At 38.5% G+C, this 21,128-nt stretch overlaps 2 protein-coding genes across 5 annotated transcripts in view; one reads left to right on the plus strand and one right to left on the minus strand.

The window, feature by feature from the left end:
* The window catches only part of prr5l (proline rich 5 like), a 29,824-nt gene extending 16,664 nt beyond the window's left edge, over positions 1-13,160 (plus strand). For 2 of the 3 annotated variants that reach the window (XM_042411377.1, XM_042411378.1), the window contains exons 5-9: positions 4,335-4,401; positions 6,172-6,263; positions 7,665-7,802; positions 8,635-8,752; positions 11,948-13,160. In XM_042411377.1, coding sequence (XP_042267311.1) covers positions 4,335-4,401; positions 6,172-6,263; positions 7,665-7,802; positions 8,635-8,752; positions 11,948-12,321 — 789 coding nt within the window. In that variant the 3' untranslated portion in view covers positions 12,322-13,160. The remainder of the gene's footprint in view (positions 1-4,334; positions 4,402-6,171; positions 6,264-7,664; positions 7,803-8,634; positions 8,753-11,947) is intronic. The other variant, XM_042411379.1, reaches the window with a different exon arrangement.
* A 3,067-nt stretch (positions 13,161-16,227) lies between these two features.
* The window catches only part of LOC121897088 (GRAM domain-containing protein 2A), a 34,920-nt gene continuing 30,019 nt past the window's right edge, over positions 16,228-21,128 (minus strand). For both annotated transcript variants that reach the window (XM_042411382.1, XM_042411381.1), the window contains exons 11-12: positions 18,366-18,467; positions 16,228-17,213 (exon numbers count right to left, since the gene is read on the minus strand). In XM_042411382.1, coding sequence (XP_042267316.1) covers positions 17,165-17,213; positions 18,366-18,467 — 151 coding nt within the window. In that variant the 3' untranslated portion in view covers positions 16,228-17,164. The remainder of the gene's footprint in view (positions 17,214-18,365; positions 18,468-21,128) is intronic.

Raw genomic sequence — 21,128 nt, forward strand, 5'->3', positions numbered from 1 at the left:
CATCAGATAGAAAACTACAGCGCTGGAATGGGAAGCCCCTTGAGTCATCGTTAGAATTTATAAATACGTCCAGACTGACGAGGCGTCTGCAGTCTGAACTGATGGCGTGATGTGGAGCTCGCAGTAGACAAACTGTGAAGATGTTTATCTGTCTCCTTCATGAGAAGTTTCTTCTCACCAGCAGCTGAACAACTTGCTGCACAAGAGCACGAGTATCAACTTGTTTGTGTCTCTGCTCCTGTATTAAAGATTGATTTTTAACACTGCATACTGTAAATGTGCACTACCGCTGCAGCTCCGTCTGGGTGGTCATGTGACACCACGTGAAAACTGGTGATGATCGGTGATGACTTTACAAGGAGTCAACAGTCAGACTGGTTCATATTTGGGCATTTTGACCTGTGAGTTTTCAGAGTTAAGCAGCCAGAACACCTGAACTGTTGGACCTTTAGGTTTGTCAGTGTGTTTCCAGGATGTTAACGTTGTCCCTGGAAAACCTTCAGTTCTTTTTATGCAGCTTTACAGTCGAATGGAATTTCTATAAAGTCATTAAAATTGATTAGTATGTCCTCAACAATCCACAGTGTTCTGTTTAAGTAATTAAATCAGGCAGAATTATGAGTTTTAATTGTGGTCATAAGCCCATAAAGTTCTGTTTTGTCTTATGTTTCCATAACAGCTGAAAGACAAGAGATGAGGAAGTAAAAGTTGAAATATTATGGGATCCAGTGTACATAAAGTGTTTCCATCTACCTGTATTTATCAAGTGCTAACTACCATGACTCGAGGCTGAAGTACCTTAAAGTGCCACCGACGGCTTCAGACCCTCTAATAAGTCTGCTGGTGGTCATTTTGGAAATTATTGCTCCGTTAATAAGATTTGAAGACTTATAGTAGCTTTGATGTCTGCTGTGTGGGCCTTGATTGACAGCTGTGATTGACAGTTGGCTCACCTTCTTCGCCAAGACTCACACAGGGTCGGACTATTATCGCAATATTTCAGTTTAATGCTACTTGATTACGATACCTGCCCTGTTAGCGCAATTTAGCCAAAGTAGCTAACGTTAGCCCAAGTGTGCAGTGCTCGGTGTTCCCAGTAAGCTAGCGTTAGCTTGAGTCCAAGGTAGCGCGGCGTGTTTCCAGAGTGTGAAAGGCAACACCCTGCACTCCTTATTTGGAAGTTCCTGGCTCCAGAGATGGCTCTGGGCTTCAAACTGGCTCCATTGAAACCAACGGGTGACGTCACACCTCGCTACTTCCATCTTTATATACAGTCCATGGTATTTATGCACATTTGTAATTCACAATCTTTACTTATTTAACTCAGTTGGTGTTATTGTACACTTAATAAACTGTCAAACAGAGTAGAGTCTGAAGAGTCCCAGTAGTGGAGAATTGTGTGAATCTCTCATGTCTGGTGTTGTTGGATTGTTGGTGAGTGGATTGGAACGTTATTAACAAATGAATGTGCTTTGAAAAGTTCTTTATCATTCTATTTTTACTTTGTTGTTAGTTCAGGTCGGACCTCAATTCATTCTGCGGCTAGTTGCTATGGGAGCCAATTTCCACCACAAACAAACAGCTCCAGAATTCGTTTGTGACCCTAGACTGGGACCAGTTCCTCTAAATGATCTAATTCAACTGGACTAAACAATGCAGGTTTGAACAAGGCCTCTGTGGCTCAGACTGAGGTGCTAGCTTCAGTGCTAAAATGAATTCCTAAAGATGCTCCTTATTTTCAGGAATTTAAGACAGATGTTGAGTTTAAGAGCAAATTTAGTGCTAGTTTTAGTTCAGGAAGTTTTGTGAAAAAGGCCTTTGGAATAATATTTCTTTAAAAATGGGGAGCCTGTTTAGTCCTCTTTTACTCAATGTCCATATACCATACTACTATAATACTATAAATCCTGCAGTCCTCTCTTTAAAGGTTCAATGTGTAAGAATTGGCCACCTGCTCTGAACAAATAGTGAGCAGCCTGTAAAAAAAAAAAGATCTCAAAGAGGTCAGAAATCCTTTCTGAGAAGATTTAGGACATCTCATAACCAAACCAACCGAACAGAGCCACTTGAAATCAGCGTTTGGTGTCCTGGAGCTGTGAGGAAACAGTTAGATCACAAAGTGAAACCCTGATAGTCTGAGAGGACAGCAGCTCTGTGTCATTCTGGTCTTAATCTAAGCTGATTGCTGCCCTGAAGCTGCAGTCAGTGAACGGCCAAGTGGCTCGTTATCCATCTGATTAATTAATCAGCGTGGGCTTCAGAGCGAGGTGTGGCTCGGCTGACGGTGATGAGGATGAAGGGCTGGAGATGGACGGACATCCTCTTCCTGTCAGACCTGTTTGTAATCTCAACATTGACGTCTGTTTCAGCTCTTCATCTCAGACCTGACATGTCCTTCCTGTCCACATCCTGATACACCTCCTCTTCTATCCAGTCCTCGCTGATCCCAACTCTGGAAATTTCCTCTAAACTTTGACAGCTTTGACATCCAGATAAAATGTGTCTTGTAGCTCTGATGGAGACAGTGACCTTGGCTTCCCTCAAGGTCACATTCATCTTTTCCTGTTTGGAGCTCTACAACAGCGACCCTGCAGGTTTTCAAGGAACGGAAAATGCCTTTTTGTCCTTTTCCTCTTTCTCAAAGACAACAATGTTTGTGCTCTAGTGAGTATTGTCATCATTTATGGCAGATGGCAGAAGAACCGGACATCCACAGACACAAAGAAACATGATCATACCACTAACTGTGTCAATAATTAGCTGTGGGGTTCCTCAGGGTTCTGTTCCTGGTCCTTTATATTTTCAGTTTTCATGCTAATATGTAACATAAACCATCAGACTCTCCTCCATTAACTCACTATTATTCCATAATATATCATTATTGTCATCAAATAGTTAGTAGTAGTAGTTTTTAACAATGCACAGGAGGAAATAGTGTATTTGTTGGGGACCGTTTTCAGCGGCAGATGAATCCACATTTTGTGTTCTAGTGAGTATTTCTGGGATTTCTGTTTGTGGGATTGAGTCAGAATAAACTACAGTGTGTGTGTGTTCATGGTAATGAAGGAACATTCAGTTCAGTTCAGTTTTATTTATATAGCACCAAATCACAACAGAAGTTCTCTCCGGACACTTTTCACATAGAGCAGGTCTAGACTGTACTTTTTGTTTTATAGAGACCCAACGTTCCCCCGTGATCGGCACTTGGCGACAGCGGCAAGGAAAAACTCCCCTTTTAATGGGAACTTCAAGCAGAATCAGGCTCTAACATGTCACACAGCAACGGTTTGGCTTGTTGACGTGTTTTTAATAGTTTTTGAACAACAACGGAGCTCCACGGACCAGAAGAATAAGATGCATCACAGACAATCCTTGTTAGTAGATCTGTTCAGTGACTTGCCGGTTCAAACTTTTTACCCAGAGATGTTCTGACCTTTACTCTTTCTGTCAGTCTGAGGCTCAGGTCGGTGCTGTGTGCAGGTTTAATGTGTCTACTGTTTACTTGCTGTGTGGGTGTGTTGCACAGGAAGCCAACGTCTCCTTGACAGATGCCACAATTACACAACACACATCTGCTTTTAGATAATGAGCTTAAATCGCTCTTTGGTTTCTAGAGCTCGCTCACTCACTCGCTCACTCGCTCGCTCGCTCGCTCTCTGCATCACAACAACAACAACAGTTATTCGGTTTCCCCGGGCAACCAGATCGGTGTGTTGGCGGACAAACTACAGATCTGATCAGACTGTCAGAATGAAATTATTCTGCATGCTGATGCTTCACTTTGCCAATGTTAGTTAACATATTGTGATGTAATACTAGAGAGAAAATGTCATGTGCCTGAGTAAAATATTTGACTTTTATTAATCAATATTATATCATGCTGATCATTTTTTATTTATTAGTGCAACAAGAACATTTAAAACATAAAATAATTGTACATTGATTGAAATAAACAAAACAGTTACATAAGACACAACTGAAAATGAAATAAAGTAAGATTACGATTAAAAGTAAGATTAACAAAACAAACACAATGAGCAGTTTATGTGCAAGTCGGGTTTTAGTATAATTTACTAAATATAAACAAAGAAATAATAAGAATAGGCCCAGATGAAATTAAAGGAAGAACAGAGGAAAACCAAACAAAATAAAAATAAATAACTAAAATAATTTCTTTGGCAGTTAAAAGCTGGATCTGTTACATAAATTAATCAGAGTTATGAGTGTGTGACTCTATATTTTAGTATCAGCCGGGACGATGCAGATGATGTCTTTTTAAGTGATGAATGTATGAATTCATGTATTCACTGTGTGCGTCTTTGTTTGTGTTTCAGAATCAGCTGCTGACTCGAGGTCTGTCTGAAGTCCTGGAGCAGATCCTCCTCCACTCTGGTGAGACTGGTTAGTGGTTTCTGACTCTGAACTGTAACCGGGAGGTTTGATTTGTTTGCTACAAGTTACCATCTGATGAGAGGAAGAAGAAAAACCAGCCTCAAGTAGAGCTTTAATGTCCCAGAATGGAAATGTAGTTAATCATTTAGTTCAGCATAAACAAATCCAACTATTTCAACTCATGTTTTAATAGGAACCCTAAAACTTTGTGTCTGTGATAGTTCATCAGATCACAGTATTTACAGTTGAAACAATCACATCTAAGAAGGTTTTAAAGATTTAATGTTTTGATTCAGATGAATCTGTCTTTTCCTAAAACAGTTACGATTTTGCAGCGAGGTTCAAAAGACGTTAACATGAATTTGTGTTTTGCGTTAAATTGTTGTTATAGACGATATGGAAATTATATGAATTATTAGCTGCAAGCAGATATCAGTTTTTACTATCCATGATGTTTTGTTTACCTGTAACTCAAAAACAATTTATTTATTCTAAATATACAATTAACTTCGATTTGTGTGTAATTTTTCACGTTTTCATAAAATATACTTACATTTGCATATTTAAAGAGTGATAACACTCTTTGTACATATCTCAGCTTTTGTGCTAATATGACTCATATATTTATATATTGTCATATTATGCAAATTTTATTTTTATTTTTTGGTTTCATACTGACTTTTCTTATTGATAACTGATAACTAAATACTGACATAAAACTGTATTATAATTTTTTTTTTAAAAACCTGTTAAACATCCAAACAACAATGTAAAAGTACTTCTACACACATTAAAGGGCACTGAGTTCATATGCTCATGCTGGTCACCAGACTGGTGACACACTGCTGTGGGACGGCATCCCATTCTTCAACCAGCATTTGGCGGTTTGTGGGGTTCATCAGAGACTACCTCCAGACTTTGGGAGTGGAGAGGATGGAATGGCCTGCCAGCAGTCCTGACCTCAACCCCATTGAGCACTTGTGGGATCAGCTTGGGCATGCTGTTCATGCCAGAGTGACCAACACAACCACGTTGGCTGACTTGTGACAAATGCTGGTTGAAGAATGGGATGTCATCCCACAACATTGTGTGACCAGACTGGTGACCAGCATGAGGAGGAGGTACCAGGCTGTTGTGGCTGTGTATGGTTCTTCCACATGCTACTGAGCCTCCTGTTTGTTAAATGGATGAACTGTTAAATTGCCAATATCTCTTTGTTTCTTCAAACTTCAATCATCCAATCCACCAAACACCAAACAAGAGTCAATGGCAGAATAAGCTGTTTGGCATTGGCAGAGAAGATTTGGCAAATTTTTCATGGGTGCAACCCACATACATGCATGTTCCTTACAAATGTGGCACCATTTAAAAGGGAAATAAACAGGCTTTCCAACGGTATAAGATTTATTGCCAAGAAGCATTGTCACAACAAGGAAATAATCTACCAAACACAAATTTCCTGACTTTTTGTGCTAAGTTTAGTTGCAGATTAATTATGTGTTTCGACTAATCGCTGCATTTCTAGTTGCTTGTTATAAAACCATGTAATCGCTGTAAATATTAGCTGTTTTTCTTTAAGTGTTCCTATTTAAAGCCGCTGTGAGCCAGAGATCAATAAGGCTCATTCTAATGTAATAAGACCCCCCCTTGTTACATCACTTCCCATCAAGTTTACAGACAGCAGAACAACACAAACTAATTTCCTCCTCCGTGTTGCTGTGGTGTTAATGCGTCTCCATGGTAACCACCTGTCCTGTCATGTCATGTCATGTCCTGTAGGTGAGAAGCAGCTCGCCGCCCTCGCCGACATGTGGGACAGATTCTTCACAGAGACCCTCCCCACTCTGCAGGCCATCTTCTACCCCGTCCAGGTGACTTAAACACACACAAACACAAACACACACACTGTTTCCAGTCTTTATGCTAAGCTAAGCTAACGGCTGCTAGCTGTAGCTTCATATTTAGCTTGTTATCAATCTGAACAACCAAATATCTCACGTTTCACAAGATACTTCATTCAAATACTGGAGGTTCTGATGCAGAACTACTGAAATATGGATGTGATCTGCATTATTGTTTCATAATAACAACTAATTGCAAATAACCTCTAAAAAAAATGAGCGAGATTAGACTGAAGAGGGCTTCACTGCTAAAATCGTTGATTATACGACTCCTCAAGGCTCCGTTAATCAAGGCCACTTGACTTAATTAACATATTTTTAAGAGGTTTGTCTCCATAACAGAGTGGATAAACAACACTGATTGACCTTTTTGGTTTAAATAAGACCATGTTAAAGTCTGGGGCTGACAAAAACTTCTTTTTTTTTTAAATTAAAGTTTTTAGCACTTTATTGGAATGAAAACTATGTTTAATTGCACACAAGTATCATGACAAATATCATCATGAAGTTGAATTTGTTACTCAGGGTTTGAAGAAAATTTAATTAAAAAAGAAGATTCCCAAAGATTAAAATGATTTTAAGTTTTGAAATGTACTAATATATTGTGTTTAAATGTATTTAAAGCTGAAACAACAAGTTTAAAAAAAAAAAAAAAAAAGGTTTTTATTAATAATGCATCATTATTGTATCCATCAGTATTCTGATGTATGTGAAACAAACTGCTGTCGTCTGTTTATCACTTGGATATATAATAACTTTATATTTACTGTATAAAGCTGGACAATAATTAAATGATTATTTATTATTCCTCAATGTAAACATACTGTGGAAAAATGTTGTATCGATATATTGTGGTTCACAGTTCTCGTGTTTAAAGTACTTAAGTTAAAGTTGACCATAATCACCAATTAAGATCCGAAAAACTTAATTATGTTTTGAGTTTTTACTCTGTGATTTAATAAATGTTATGACCGACCACTTTAAACAAAACAGCAATTCAGTGAAACATCACAAGTTCAGTCATCTTTGCTGTAATTTGACCCTGTGAAAAGTTACAGATTACAGCTTCAGAGTCACTATTTGTCTTCGTGTGTGTAAGTGTGTGTGTATAAGTGTGTGTTTGTGTTTCCTCGAGGGACTAACGTTGCTGATTCAAATCCTTTAAGTCATGTGGGATCATTTGAGTGGAGAGGCCAGTGGATTACCCTACTGAGATGCATCTTACAGTTCATTGACATTATAGTCTGTCTGTCTGTCTGCCTGTCTGGTGTGTGTGTGTGTGTGTGTGTGTGTGTGTCTGTGTGTGTGTCTGTGTGTGTGTCTGTGTGTGTGTCTGTGTGTGTGTGTGTGTGTGTGTGTGTGTGTGTTTAGGGTCAGGAGCTGACGGTGAGGCAGATGGCTCTGCTGGCCTTCAGAGACCTGGTGCTGCTGAAGCTCCACCTTGAGGAAGCTCTGTTAACTGCAGCCTCCGTCCCCCCGCCTGTCACACAGATGCTGCTGGTCCTGCAGGTAACAATCAGTCTGATGTCAACAAATCCCATAAAAATACTAAAACCAACAACATGTTAGTTCCTCCTTCCCTGCTCCGTCTGTGTCTCCATTTCAAGCCCACTGGTTCCTACTGAACATATAAATCTTTACCAATGTAGAGTTTCATGTTTAACATCGTTGTAGGAAATGTTGCATTCGTTGGGGACTATTTTCAGCAGCGGATGAATCCACATTTGGTGCTCTAGTGAGTATTTCTGGCAGCAGGACGGTGTGTGTGTGTTCATGGTAATGAAGGGAACATGTCACCCAGTGCAGTGATGTGGCTCCCTGATGTGTTTTTAATAGTTTTTAGACAATAACGGAGGAATAAAACCTACAGTATCACAGATAATACTGAGAGTTGTTGACAAGAAGACAGTATCACCAGATTTATCTTTCAACCTAAATTAAATTCTAACCTGTCGGGCTGCAACTATCGATTATCTTCATTATTGTTTAATCTGCCGATTATTGTTTCAATTAATCGTTGAGTCTGTTCCTCAGAGGGCACAGTGATGTCTTCACTTTACTTTTTATTCTGACTAACATCTAAAACAGAAAAATATTCAATTAATTCATTTTTAAAAAAATTAAAAAGTTGCAAATCTTCACATTTAAGAAGCTGCAACAATCAAGTATTTTGCTTTTTTGCTTGAAAATGACTGAAGCGATTAGTTGATTATTGAAATAATTGCAGATTAATCAACGACTTGTTGCAGATTTACTAACCTGAACCTACAACTGTAGCAGTGATAAAACATCGTCATGATATTTGTTTTTATCTGCTCTCTGTCTCTTTTTTTTTTTTTAGGGTATCCATGACTCCGGTGGTCCCAGTTTGGAGTATTACCAGTTGGAGCGACTGGTGCAGATTGTTGTGTCTCCGTATGTCAGCAACGTTCTGCACAACAGAAACCAGCTGCTGTTAGGTCAGTACTGATGACGCTGTTGTTAGTGCAGGTAATAATCATTCATACTTGTGATTAGAATGACTAAAAATTAAATAATACACAATTAAGAAAGAATGGAACAAAGAAAAATAATAATAATAACAACGATGGGAATTAAAAAAAAAAAACATAAAAATGAATTTTAACACGACATGTCAGCAACTGGATGATATTTTTCTTTTTTAACAACATTTATCAGGATTTTTACTGAACTATACATCATTTTTTCATAATAACAATAATAATAATAATAAATGTATTGTTTAAAATACAGCACATCAAAACTGGAGGTTACTGAGTGTTTTACAAGAACAAAATGAAAGAAAAACATGTGAAAGAAAAACATGCAACATATGTGTTGCACGGAGCCCCTAAAGTCCCAAAAGGTGGTATTTTTTTATTTTGTGTGCACAATATAATATATTATCTTGTGCATACAAGATAATTATCTCGTGGGAACAGGTTAATATCTGTACAGTAAAGGCATGATAGGCCTTTGCTTTGACGACCACGGGGGTAAGCTGCATTTATAGCTTTTAATAGTTTGCTGATTTCTCAAGTATGTTAGAAACATGGCGGCGTTCATTGCTTTATTTGAACAGTCAATTTGCTGTGTTTTTTACGGAACCTCTAAAGTCCCAAAAGGTGTTTTTTTTTAAAGTTAATATCATGTGGGAACAAGTTATTATCTTGTGCTCACAAGATAGAAAAAAAACAACCAAAGCACCTATTGGGACTTTAGAGGCTCTGTAAAAAACAAGCTGCATACACACATAAATACACACATGCAGACCAATTTACCCAAAATACATTTTCAGAAACATCATAAAAGGAAAGAGATTTTAACATTCCTTTCATGAGGAACACATGAACAACTCATTAAACCACATTAATACAGACTTGGGGGGGATTACTGTCTTTCCAAATTCCAAATTTCACAGTAATCCATCCAAACGTTGTCGAGACGTTTCTATAAAGAACTGAAAAGTCGACCTCATGGTAGAGGAAAATCCCTCTAATAGTTGAAATATTTCAATCAGGACCAAAGTGGTGCCATCCTGTCTCTACACCGTCACTCGTGAACTCATAAATGTCACGACAAGATGTCCTGATAGTTCAGGGGTCATCAGCCCCGAACATGAACCACAATGTCTCCGGTTCGAGTCCAGCGGAGGACATTTGTTTCATATCATTCCCCGTCTCTCTGCTGTCAGCTCTATAATAAAGACACAAAACTTCCCCCAAAAAATATATAAAATATTTTTTTTTTAACTAACTGAAGTGGCTTTTGGCAGCTGATTCTCAAACATCAAATGTCGGAGCTTTCTTGAACACACCACACACAGAGTCCCTGCTCGCAGCTCCACTAGCGTGTCATGATGAAACATGACTTCTGCATGTTCAGCAGTGATGTAAAGTACATGTGATTTGTATGAATGAGTTTAAAGATGCACCAGCAGCAGTTTGGTGTTTAACAGGTGAAATCTGGTGAAAGAAAAACACAGAGACAAATCATTTCTCTCATATCAGGTGCATGAACTCATCATATGAAAGTATTTGAAGTTGACAGCAGCTGGTCAGAGGTCAGTGGTCGGGGAGCGTGGCCCTGTAGTAATATGCTGTTTAAATCCTCTCAGCGGGGACGTGAGCCTGTTAAGCTGCCGCTGCTGTGGTTTTATTCCAGCGGGTCGAGTTCCTCGGTCATGAACCAGCTAACAAACACAGTCTGTTACTGGTCTGGAAACTCAGACGCACCTGTCACAACAACACACCTGCTGAGCTGAGGGTCAACGTAGTACAGGACAGAGCTGCCGCTACTGCTCGAGGAGAGAAAAGGGTTTAAAAGTCACATATGAATCTACTGTTAGTCATGATGAGAAATAACATTTTGAAAACAATGCTGGTTCCTGATTGGTCGTCAGTAGCAGCTCCTCTAATTCAAATGAGATCATTTGGTTTAGTTTTAAGAGTTTTAACTGTGTCAAACTGGTCTGATTGGAAAGATTTTGATAATTTAAATTATTTTTTTAATTAACTGATCAATTGTTTGGTCTATAAAATGTCAGATGATAATGTCCTAAAGCCTGATTACAAATTAATTAGTCATCAAATGTAAAGATATTCAGTTTACTGTCACATACGAGAGAACGAACGACAAGAACTGAGAAGCTGGAACCAGGTGATGTTAGTGATGAATAGTTGCAGATAAATTTTCTGTTTCAGGTCTAATCAGCATGAAGTCCATCTGAACCTGTTTTTAGAATATAGAGCTTTGAAAATGCAGCAACTTTTAATTCAACACTGTTTCTTTTAAATATACTGTATACATATATTTATGAAAAGAAAAATGTTAAGATTTATATAATAGACAGAAATTACTTAAATGTATTTCTAGAAGTGAAGTATGTTTAATTTATTTATTGTTAAAACTTGTTTCTTGACAGTAAAACTCACCTGTTCTCATTTAAAACGTAAATTCTTAAGAGGAATGTAAAGTTAAAGCACCAAACATCACTGCTGAGTAAAAATGTCGCCTCCAACAACTGAATGATTTAATTGTCTTGATTTAAATTTAGAAAACTACACAAAAAAACATCATCAAGGTCTTGATCAAAAACTGCTTTTCAGTCATTTTCCTTTACTTTATTTTTTGATGTCAGTGCTGTTGACCTTTAGCGGTGTGGCTAACAGATGCTAACAGAAATCCTCTGCTGCTGCCGTTTTACAAACTGAAACCTTTTATCCCTCCGGCCTCAGTCAGTGAACCGCAGCGGCTTTTCCTTCAGGACGGGGAATGTGTAATTCCTTCAGCCAGACTCCACAAACAACCAGCAACCCTTTCGTCAGCCTCAGGAGGATCAGAGCGTTAAACTCAACACATCACGGCGGCTGGCAAAGCCTGATTTGATTATAGTCTTAATCCCTGCTGTGACTTGCAGGAGGCCACTTGAGGAGCTCAGCAGTACTGTACTGTTATATAATAATATGGATGTAGAGGAAGGCTGCTGATGTACTCATAAAACCATAGTTACGTAACTTTTCCCTAAAATTCAACCTGACATATTTGGTATCCGTGGAAACATTCACATCTTTGAGTTTAAAATAAAGTTATGTTGCATTTATAGACACACGAGTTAAACAGAGAACGTGTTTCCTGTCTTTCTTTGTATACAGAGTCCCGTCATTTCCGGCCGTCAGGGTTGTTGCTAGGCGACAAGTCCCAGCCAGAGATCACCATCACCCAGCATCACAACTCCTCCGACTCGTCGTCTCTGGCTCCGCTGGTGGAGCAGGAGGGCGAGGCCTACCTGGAGAAGTGCGGCGGCGTGCGGCGCCACACGGTAGCCAACGCTCACTCTGACGTCCAGCTGCTGTCGGCGTCCAGCAGGATGCATGCCGGGACGGAGAAGGACAACGGGGTGGGAGGGTGCGAGGGAAGCGTGGAGTTTTTGGTCGGGGACGAGCCGATCAGTCCCAGAGCTTTTTCCAGCCAACCGGACATGATGGAGTCTCCGAGGAGAGGAGTCATCTGCCTTCCTCGCAGCTAGCCGGCGTGGCTCACGGGACAGCGGACAAATGAGACGATACAGGACGGAAAACTACAGGACGGGATAACAGGAAACAGGACGGGGACAGGAAGACGATAAACTGGATAAGAAGAGAGGAAATGAAACGGTGACACAAGAGAGGAAGCAATAAAATAGGAAATTAAAGAACAGGAAATACAAAAGAGGAAAATCATGTAGAAAGTCAGCAGGAAAAGAGACAAAACAGAACAAAAAAATGAGGAAACAACCAGACGGGACCAGAGAGGAAGACTGGAAAACAGCAGAACAAACAGAAAACAACAAGACAGAAGAAGAATCCAAATGTCTTCAGAAGTTATTTATGCTCCAAACTGTGGATTTTGTTCTTCAACACTTAGATTGAAATCGCTTTAGGAAGGGAATTATCTGCCGCCAGTATGGACGGCGACCAGTAACACTTTTAATAATATACATACGGGCATGTCAGTGTTGTTTTAAGGTACACTTGAAAAAACCTGTAAACCTTCCCTGTAAGTCTACAGAAGTGTGAGGAAGTGAAAGGACAGGAAACAGGACAGTGGAGGTGTTCGCACTAATCTCATCCGTCCCAGAGCTCCCAGCAGGATGAGACCTCTGGACCTTTTACTGGGGAGATGATCTGAACAGCAGCCAGTGACTCTGCTGTTTATTAAAGTTCTGATCCAGAATCAGACTCGGCGTCTTCAGGTTTGTATAAACCCTGTGGACAGAAGCGGACTGCAGGTCCTGGTTCTGATCAGACCTGTTTTTAGTTGATGTAAATATGTTGCTACTGAATAATAAAGATGATGAATTAAACTAATTAATGCACAAACTTTAAATGTTAATCTGTGTTTTGTTTTTTTGCCTTGGCTTTCCACCTGAACCAGGACTTTAGATGTTGACATACTGATTGTTCTGCTTATTGTATCGTCACTTTAGCATCTTAGTACATTATTATCTCGCAGCATCTCAAACCGACGAGGAGACGCGAGACTCCAGAAGATCACTGTGCTCGGCTGCCGTCAGCTAAAAAGGGGACATATCCTGCTTTTTGTGACTTTCTGTTATTTATTTATTTATACTGTTATGATGTCAGATGTTAAATATGATCAAAGTTCCAAAGCGTGAGGTGAAGGTATGTAAAAATGCTTCCTGTGAGACAAAACCCAGGTTTCAGCTGCTCTTATGCTTCGTTTACAATGTTTGGTTGTTTTTATTGTCCCGACGAGACGACATCAGATCATCGCGCATGTCCACAAACGTCCGTCCGTTCTGTATTCTTTGTTTCTGAGGTTGTTCACGTCGTCCAGTCGCGTATTTCGGATCTGATTCAGGCTCCGACATGTAGGTATGTATTTGAGAAGTTTCCATTTAGAGTAAATAACGAGATAATGAAGTGAAATCCTGCTACTATTGTTAGTTTATGTAGCCTCTGGAGCCCGAGGAGGCTTCCTGTGTCCTTAATTGCACCTGTAACCGCGCCCGCTGCTGATGTCACTGTGTACTGGAGTACACTTGTACATCACTGCAGCAAGGTGGGAAGTTAAACCCCTCGAGGTCAGAAGAAAAGATTTTTATCTGCTTTCAAGCTGCTCTTTAAAGTCGACGATTGAGTCTTTTACCTGCTCAGTCGAGAGATTTAACAGCCTAACTGCTCTACTTCCAGCCTGACCTCTGACCTCTGACCCAGACTGTCACTTAATCCTCACGTCTAATTCCTCCCCGTCTTCCTTCCTTGTCCTTCAGCTACATAGTAATGATCTTCGGGGCAGTTTATCTGTTATATGTATGGAAATACTCAAGTTCAGTATCTTTATATTGCAGCCAAACACTCGTAGTTCTGCACTTTATAACAAAAACTATCTGTTCACTCTATAATCCTCCTTAAACTACTAGATTTGTACTAATTACTGCAAAGCAAAACAACAATCTTAATAGTACTTATGCCTCAAAACTTGCTCTAAAATGATAAACAGAATAAATTGTAAAATAGTAGAAATCAAAAATCTTCTAAGTTTCAATTGACCTCATGTTTGCATAACATCCAGAAACAACTGAGATCTAAAACAGCTGCTGTAGCGCCCTCATGTGGTGTTTCAGGAGTGACCCAGGACTTTATTTACTGCAGTGTACAGTATAATCTTTTACTGCTTTCTATAACTCTGCAGAGACACTTTTCAGGTCCACAGCAGGAGAGGATCTGGTTTCTAAATCAACAACAAGCAGTAAGAAGGTCAGTCCTCCAGACTCATCACAGTTTGAGGTAAAAACAAAGTGTAAGTAGGAGAAGAGATTAACTGTGACCTTGAGGATGATGTCATTCACTGTTTGCTGCAGAAAGTAATGAAACCTGGAGGGAAACAATGACTGTAGCAGAGAATATAGAGGACCTGACCTGCAGCTTCCTGTTCTCAGTGAAGAGGTGAACTACTTCTGTGGGTGAGTGTTTCATACTTACATTTTCTGACACATTTGTCTGGTGATATTATATATTTTTCTTCATGTAATTGATCTACAAACAAGTATTGTGTGTGTATCCAAGCCTGACATATCTTATAATAGGATAATACATTAAAAACACAGAGTCCTGCTGCCTGAAATACTCACTAGAGCACCAAATGTAGATTCATAATATAGAAAATAGTCCCCAACAACAGCAGCACTATTTCTTCCTGTTAAAAACCACAGTGACCAGCTGTTTTAGGAAATTACTGAGCCATTTTTAAACATGAAACAATATATGTTTGTTATTGTGCTTTTAAAGATTTACATCTGAGAGTCACAAACAGAGAAGGGAAAGTACTGAGAGACTCACACATTGTCGGTTTCTGTGTTTTTATGGGAAATACAGAATAACAGCAGATGGATCCCTTTAAAGTTTTGATGCTGCTGAAGGAGAAAACCTTATTCATCATAATCTGATGTAATTAAAGACCAGTCAGGAGCAGAAAGTGTGTTTTTATTAGTGAGATTTACAGCCAAAACTACAATATGAGTTAAAGAGAAACTCCAGTTTGTCTTGCAACAAACATCAGATACATCCATACACACAACGTCATGTCTTTACTCGTCCATCACGAAACACCACGGCCCATATTTATCAAACATGTCAACTTTAATAAAGCTCTAAAGAGTCACACGAGGAGTAAAAAACAACTTGGCAGAGTTTGAGCAATAAGACACATTCATTAAGTTACTTATTATGTAAAACTCTCAAGTGATCACATGACAGAATAACCGATCAGAGATATGGATCGACTCTACATCTGCAATTGTTCATTCTTTAAAATAAATAAACACACCTTACATTTTATTCTGCAACAACATATATAATTTTCATTAATGTGAAATCTTTAAATCTGCAGGAATAATGAACATGTGAACTGAACAACAATCTAATATATTTATAATATATTTTATAATACAGTATAAATGTGGATGAAATAACAGGAAATGTTATAAAACTGAAACTAGATTGTTTGGTAGACGAGGAACGTCAGACAAGTGCAGATCAATGAAGATGATTAGAAAGCTGATTTATTCTTGTTTGTTTGATAAATTTAAAAAAAAGAAAAGGTGCCGTAACCGTCTTATCAAATACAAATAATAGACTGAAACGACTCTATTCTAGTATTTTAAGTCAAAAGATGTTTGATAAATAGTTTTTATCGGTAAGTTTTTGAGTGAAAGTGATTTTTACGTTTATCTTTCACTGTTTGATAAATACGGGCCTTAAACTTTACTTCCACATAACAGCAAAACTCTTCTTCTTTACTTCAGTCACATCACATCACTCTGTTTTCAGACTTTTCATATTTCTCTTTAATATTTCTCTCTATATATATTATCTCTGGTCTTTGAACTAACAGGCACAGAGTTCAAAGTTCAAATGCAACCTTGGAACTGTCTCATCTGCTGATCTTTAATAAGATTCACCTCATATAAACATAAAAACTCACAGATTTGGCACTGAAAATGTAAAAACAAATTAATCTCATTAATCAGGTTCACATTGAGGGGAAGTGATAGATTTATCCTCTGATGGCAGAATTTCTACTTCACAGAGAAATGGCTTGAATTATACATACATTTTATTTAAAAAAAAAAAAACAATATCTGAGGCTACATCGTAAGTTTAAGGCAACAATTGATTTAAATCAGCCTTCATTGACTATTTTTCGTGTAGTCACAGATATTCTGTATGTCCCCAAGAAGCCTGTGATCCTAAACAGAGACCTCAGAAGTCTTGTTCAAACAAGTTATCTCGTTTGCATAAGATAAAGATCTTGTTCGAGCAAGTCGTTAACTTGTTCACACATTTTTTTTTTACATTTTTGTCATTTTGGCAAAACGCGAGGCGACACGATCAAGCGTTAAGAGGACAGTGACTCAGAAAGAGCCGTTGTACAAATTCACACGTCACACAGGATAAAGATGTTGTTCACACGAGTTACTATCTTGTGCAAAGAGTGTCACACACACACACACACACGTCACTATTTTCAGTCTTCTTCACAGGAAAAGTCTACATCTCAGTTATGTTACAGCATGCTGTCGTTTCTTCAGCCGTCTGACCTCTACGTGACCTCTACATGTCCGCTAATAAACCTCTTCAGGCCTCAGAGGTCGTAGGCCAGTCTACGGTCTGTGTTGACTATTGTGGCGTCTCTATGGTGACCAGGTCACGGCGGGGTCAGAGTTCAGCTGCTGACGGCTGCTACAGTCGGTCGTCTCTTCGCCTCCTCAGAGGTGTCTCCTCTCGTCGCCGCCGCCGCCGCCATCCTCCTAATGGGAAGTCTATGTAAGTGCAGATTTCTTCTTTACTCCCTCATTGGCTTCAGCGTCAGGTACCTGTCTTCTGATTGGCCAGCCAGCAGGGCACCTCTCCACACCTGGAAAAGGGACAAAGAATCATGTCTGATCTTTTATTTGATGCACTGGCAGCTCAGTTAAACTTCCTGTTGGCGCAACCGATAGATTCAGCGTTTTCTGAGGTTATCTCGTAATAAATCTGTCTTTTAAAGGGGTGACGAAGAGGACAAAAAGATTAGCATAAAGACTGGAAGCAGCTAACGTGGCTCTGGCTGGTTTTTGCACAGATTAAACTAATTAAAACATGTTAATATGAGCTTTACAGGTGATAGTTGGTGCATTTTTGAACTGAGCCAAGCTAACTGTTTCCCCATGCTTCCAGTCTTCATGCTAAGCTACGCTAACCGCGTCCTGACCCCAGCTCTGTACTGAACACAGACATGAGATTGATATTGATCTTCTTGCTGTTGAATTATTCTTTTGAGTTTAGGTTAGTGACCAGATAATATGATAACGATGTCCACAGGGTCCAGCTGCGCGTCTCTTCTTCTGCAGACACATTTATAATGTCATTCAGGGTCGTTCTGCCGACATTTTTCTTGTTTTACAGCATATTGAACACATGTGCAGCTCGTTAAGATGTTAACAGACGATGTCCTGATCATAATGATTTTATAAGCAGCAGCAGCTCATTAATGACTGCTGGTCAAAAGGTCACATTTATGAGCTGTGATCAAATTTCACTCGACGTCTGACAACAGAAACTGAAATATATTATAAATCAGAACTATATGTTGGATTCAGCTGCATTAAACCACAGGAGACTAAATGGAGTCTCTCTCTAATTAGTTAGAGATTAATTAAAAACTAGTTTTGCTGTATATTGGTGAAGTAAGAGTCAGAAAAAAATGAAATGCATCATTAAAAATCAATTTTATGTCGACTGTCAATAAAGACGAGTGATTTTCAAGCTTCAGAGATGCGAGCTGAGCCGACAAAACAGATCTGGCGCATAAAGACAGCGGAGGGGAGAAAAGAGTCGGACCTGAGACCCACGTGGGCAAAAAACACCAGCGAGAATGTCAGTGGATCATCTCAGGAAGCCGTGATGGAGCCAGATGTTGTGGACAACGCAGGTAAGAGTCCTTACAAGAAGTACAGTGTGTGTGTGTGTGTGTGTGTGTGTGTGTGTGTGTATGTGTGTGTGTGTGTGTGTGTGTGTGTGTGTGTACCTCTCTCTCAGTGTCGGCTGGCTGCTCAGGAAGCTGAGCTGCTGCTCCAGACGACAAACTCTGAAGGCCAGATAGCAGGACGACAGGACCAGCATGAAGACACTGAGAGACACAAGACAGGTAGATGTTTACACCATTCACACTCTTATCAATAAATACACACACTACAGCTGGAACAGGTGCTTTTGCTTTTTTCCTTTCAGTAAACTAAGTAAGAATACAGCAAGTAACAAATAATACAGCTTTAGTATATACAGTAAATATGCCATCAATTAAAGTAAAATCAATATAAATGAAAACCTTGTGAAGCTCACAAGTGTAACAGCTTATTCTGTTGGTGCATTCAGGTATAGATGATAAAGGATAATCGTCTCAGAAATAAATTAAGTGAAACTGAGAGCAACAGTTCCTGAGTCATATTCAGTGAATCCAAACAATACATTTTTCCAAAGTCGTGTAAATTGAGGATATGATCAGTAATCAATCATGACAATCATTATTCCACAGTTGATTTATATGCAGGCAAGACAGAAACAAATGCACCAACATTTCTCTTCACAGCTTACATTAACGTCTCTGTTAAGTTTCTGCCCGTAGTTATTGTTGTTGCAGTTGTTGCTTTTCAAAGGAAATTCTCTGAAATAACTGCTTCATTTAATCCCGAGTAAATATTATTCATCATTCATTTATGTTAAGAAATTTCATTTTTCAAATAGTGTAAGTTGAATTGTATGAAATTGGAGCTGCAACGATTAATCAAATAATCAATTAGTTGCCAAATGTTAAATTAATAGCAAACTATTACTTGTTTTGAGTCATTTTTTAAGGAAAACTGTCCAAATTCTCTGATTCCAGCTTCTTAAATGTGAATATTTCCTGGTTTCTTTAGTCTTTTATGACAGTAAACTGAATATTTTTGGGTTGTCGACTGTTGGTCGAGACAAAAAAAGACATTTGAGGACGTCATCGAGGGCTTTGGGAAACGGTGATCAACATTCTTCACCATTTTCGGACATTTTATGGACCAAATGACCTATTGCATATCGCACTCACTGAAATACTCTATTTAGACTCTATTTTACCTCTAATTAGTCTCAAATTACACATCAATCATATACTGTTGCTCTGTCCTGAAAACTTCCCAGGAAATTATTAGGAATTTGTGGATGAATACAATAAAAAAAAAACACCTATTTATTATATTATCATGTTCTTTAATACTGCAGAAAAGAAACTGCAGTGATGTACTACATGTAATGTAGTACTATGATACATACATACTGTTCTGCTCATACAGAATATCAACCAGCAGGTGGCAGCAAAGACCAACAATAAACAAATGGAGACTCAAGGAGATTATTTAGACTTACTTAAATAACAGTGGTAGAGGAAGTATTCAGATCCTTTACTGCAGTAAAAGTACTAATACAGTAATGTAAAAATACTCCATTAAGTATTATGAGCTTGATGTAGTTAAAGTATTGCAGTAAAAGTACATAAGTATTATGAGCTTGATGTAGTTAAAGTATTGCAGTAAAAGTAGTGGTTTGGTCCCTCTGACTGATATATTATTATATATGACATCATTAGATTATTAATAGTGAAGCATCAGTGTTAGAGCAGCATGTTACTGTTGTAGCTGCTGGAGGTGGAGCTAGTTTACACTACTTTATATACAGTTAGCTAGTTTAGTCCAGTGGTTCCCAACCTAGGGGTCGGGGCCCCTCCAAAGGGTCAGCAGATAAATCTGAGGGGTGGTGAGATGATTAATGGGAGAGGAAAGAAGAAAAAACAAAGTTCTGATACACAAATCTGTTTTCAGTTTTTGGACTTTTTCTCTAATCTTTGATTTTTGCTGAAATATTGGATCATTTGAACATTTATTGAAATGAAAGCATGTGAGAAGTTTAGAGGGAAAAATCACTATTTGGTGGAGCTGTTAACAACTCATAGACATCTGAAATGTGACCCCGACTACACACTGCTTTTTGTAAGACGTCAAAAGCCAAAAAGGTTGGAAACCACTGGTTTCATCTTTAACAATGTGTTGTATTTTAAAAGCTTGTTATATTATCCATTGTGTCAAATCTTCATCTGAAAAGTAACTAAAGCTGTCAAATAAATGTAGTGGAGTAGAAAGTACAATATTTCCCTCTGAAATGTAGTGGAGTGGAAGTATAAAGTGGCATCACATGGAAATACTCAAGTAAAGTACAAGTACCTCAAAATTGTACTTGAGTAAATATACTCAGTTACTTTCCACCGCTGGTAAATAGAGTCCAAGCTGTAAATATACTTCATTACAGGTAGTAATCTGACTTCAAAGTTTTATTTACATCAAGGAGCAGAAGTATTATGAGCAAAAGGAACAGACTCTTCTTAGAATATTATATAGTTGTTTTAGTAAGTCTGTGAGCAGTAAGTTGTTTCTACTTTAAATACGGGGAGTTTAATCCGTAACAAAGCATCATATTTTATAAGCCCATCATATATTTTGTATGTGAAAGATTTATCAGGGAAGTTACTACATTTTTCAGTTAACAGTAGTGCAGTAAAAAGTATAAAATTTGCCTCTGAAATGGGAATACTCTGAGTACAAAATTAAATCACAGTACTTGAGTGAGAAGCACTTTGAAAGCCCAGAAAAAGTTGTAAAAATGTACTTCACTGTGTGCTGTTATTCAGGAATTGTCCTGGATTTTGGGAGAATAAATTGGTGTGTTTAAGGTGTTTTCTCAACATTTTTATTTTCCTGGATGTTTG

Source organism: Thunnus maccoyii, chromosome 5, assembly GCF_910596095.1.
Source record: "Thunnus maccoyii chromosome 5, fThuMac1.1, whole genome shotgun sequence".
Classification (NCBI taxonomy): domain Eukaryota; kingdom Metazoa; phylum Chordata; class Actinopteri; order Scombriformes; family Scombridae; genus Thunnus; species Thunnus maccoyii.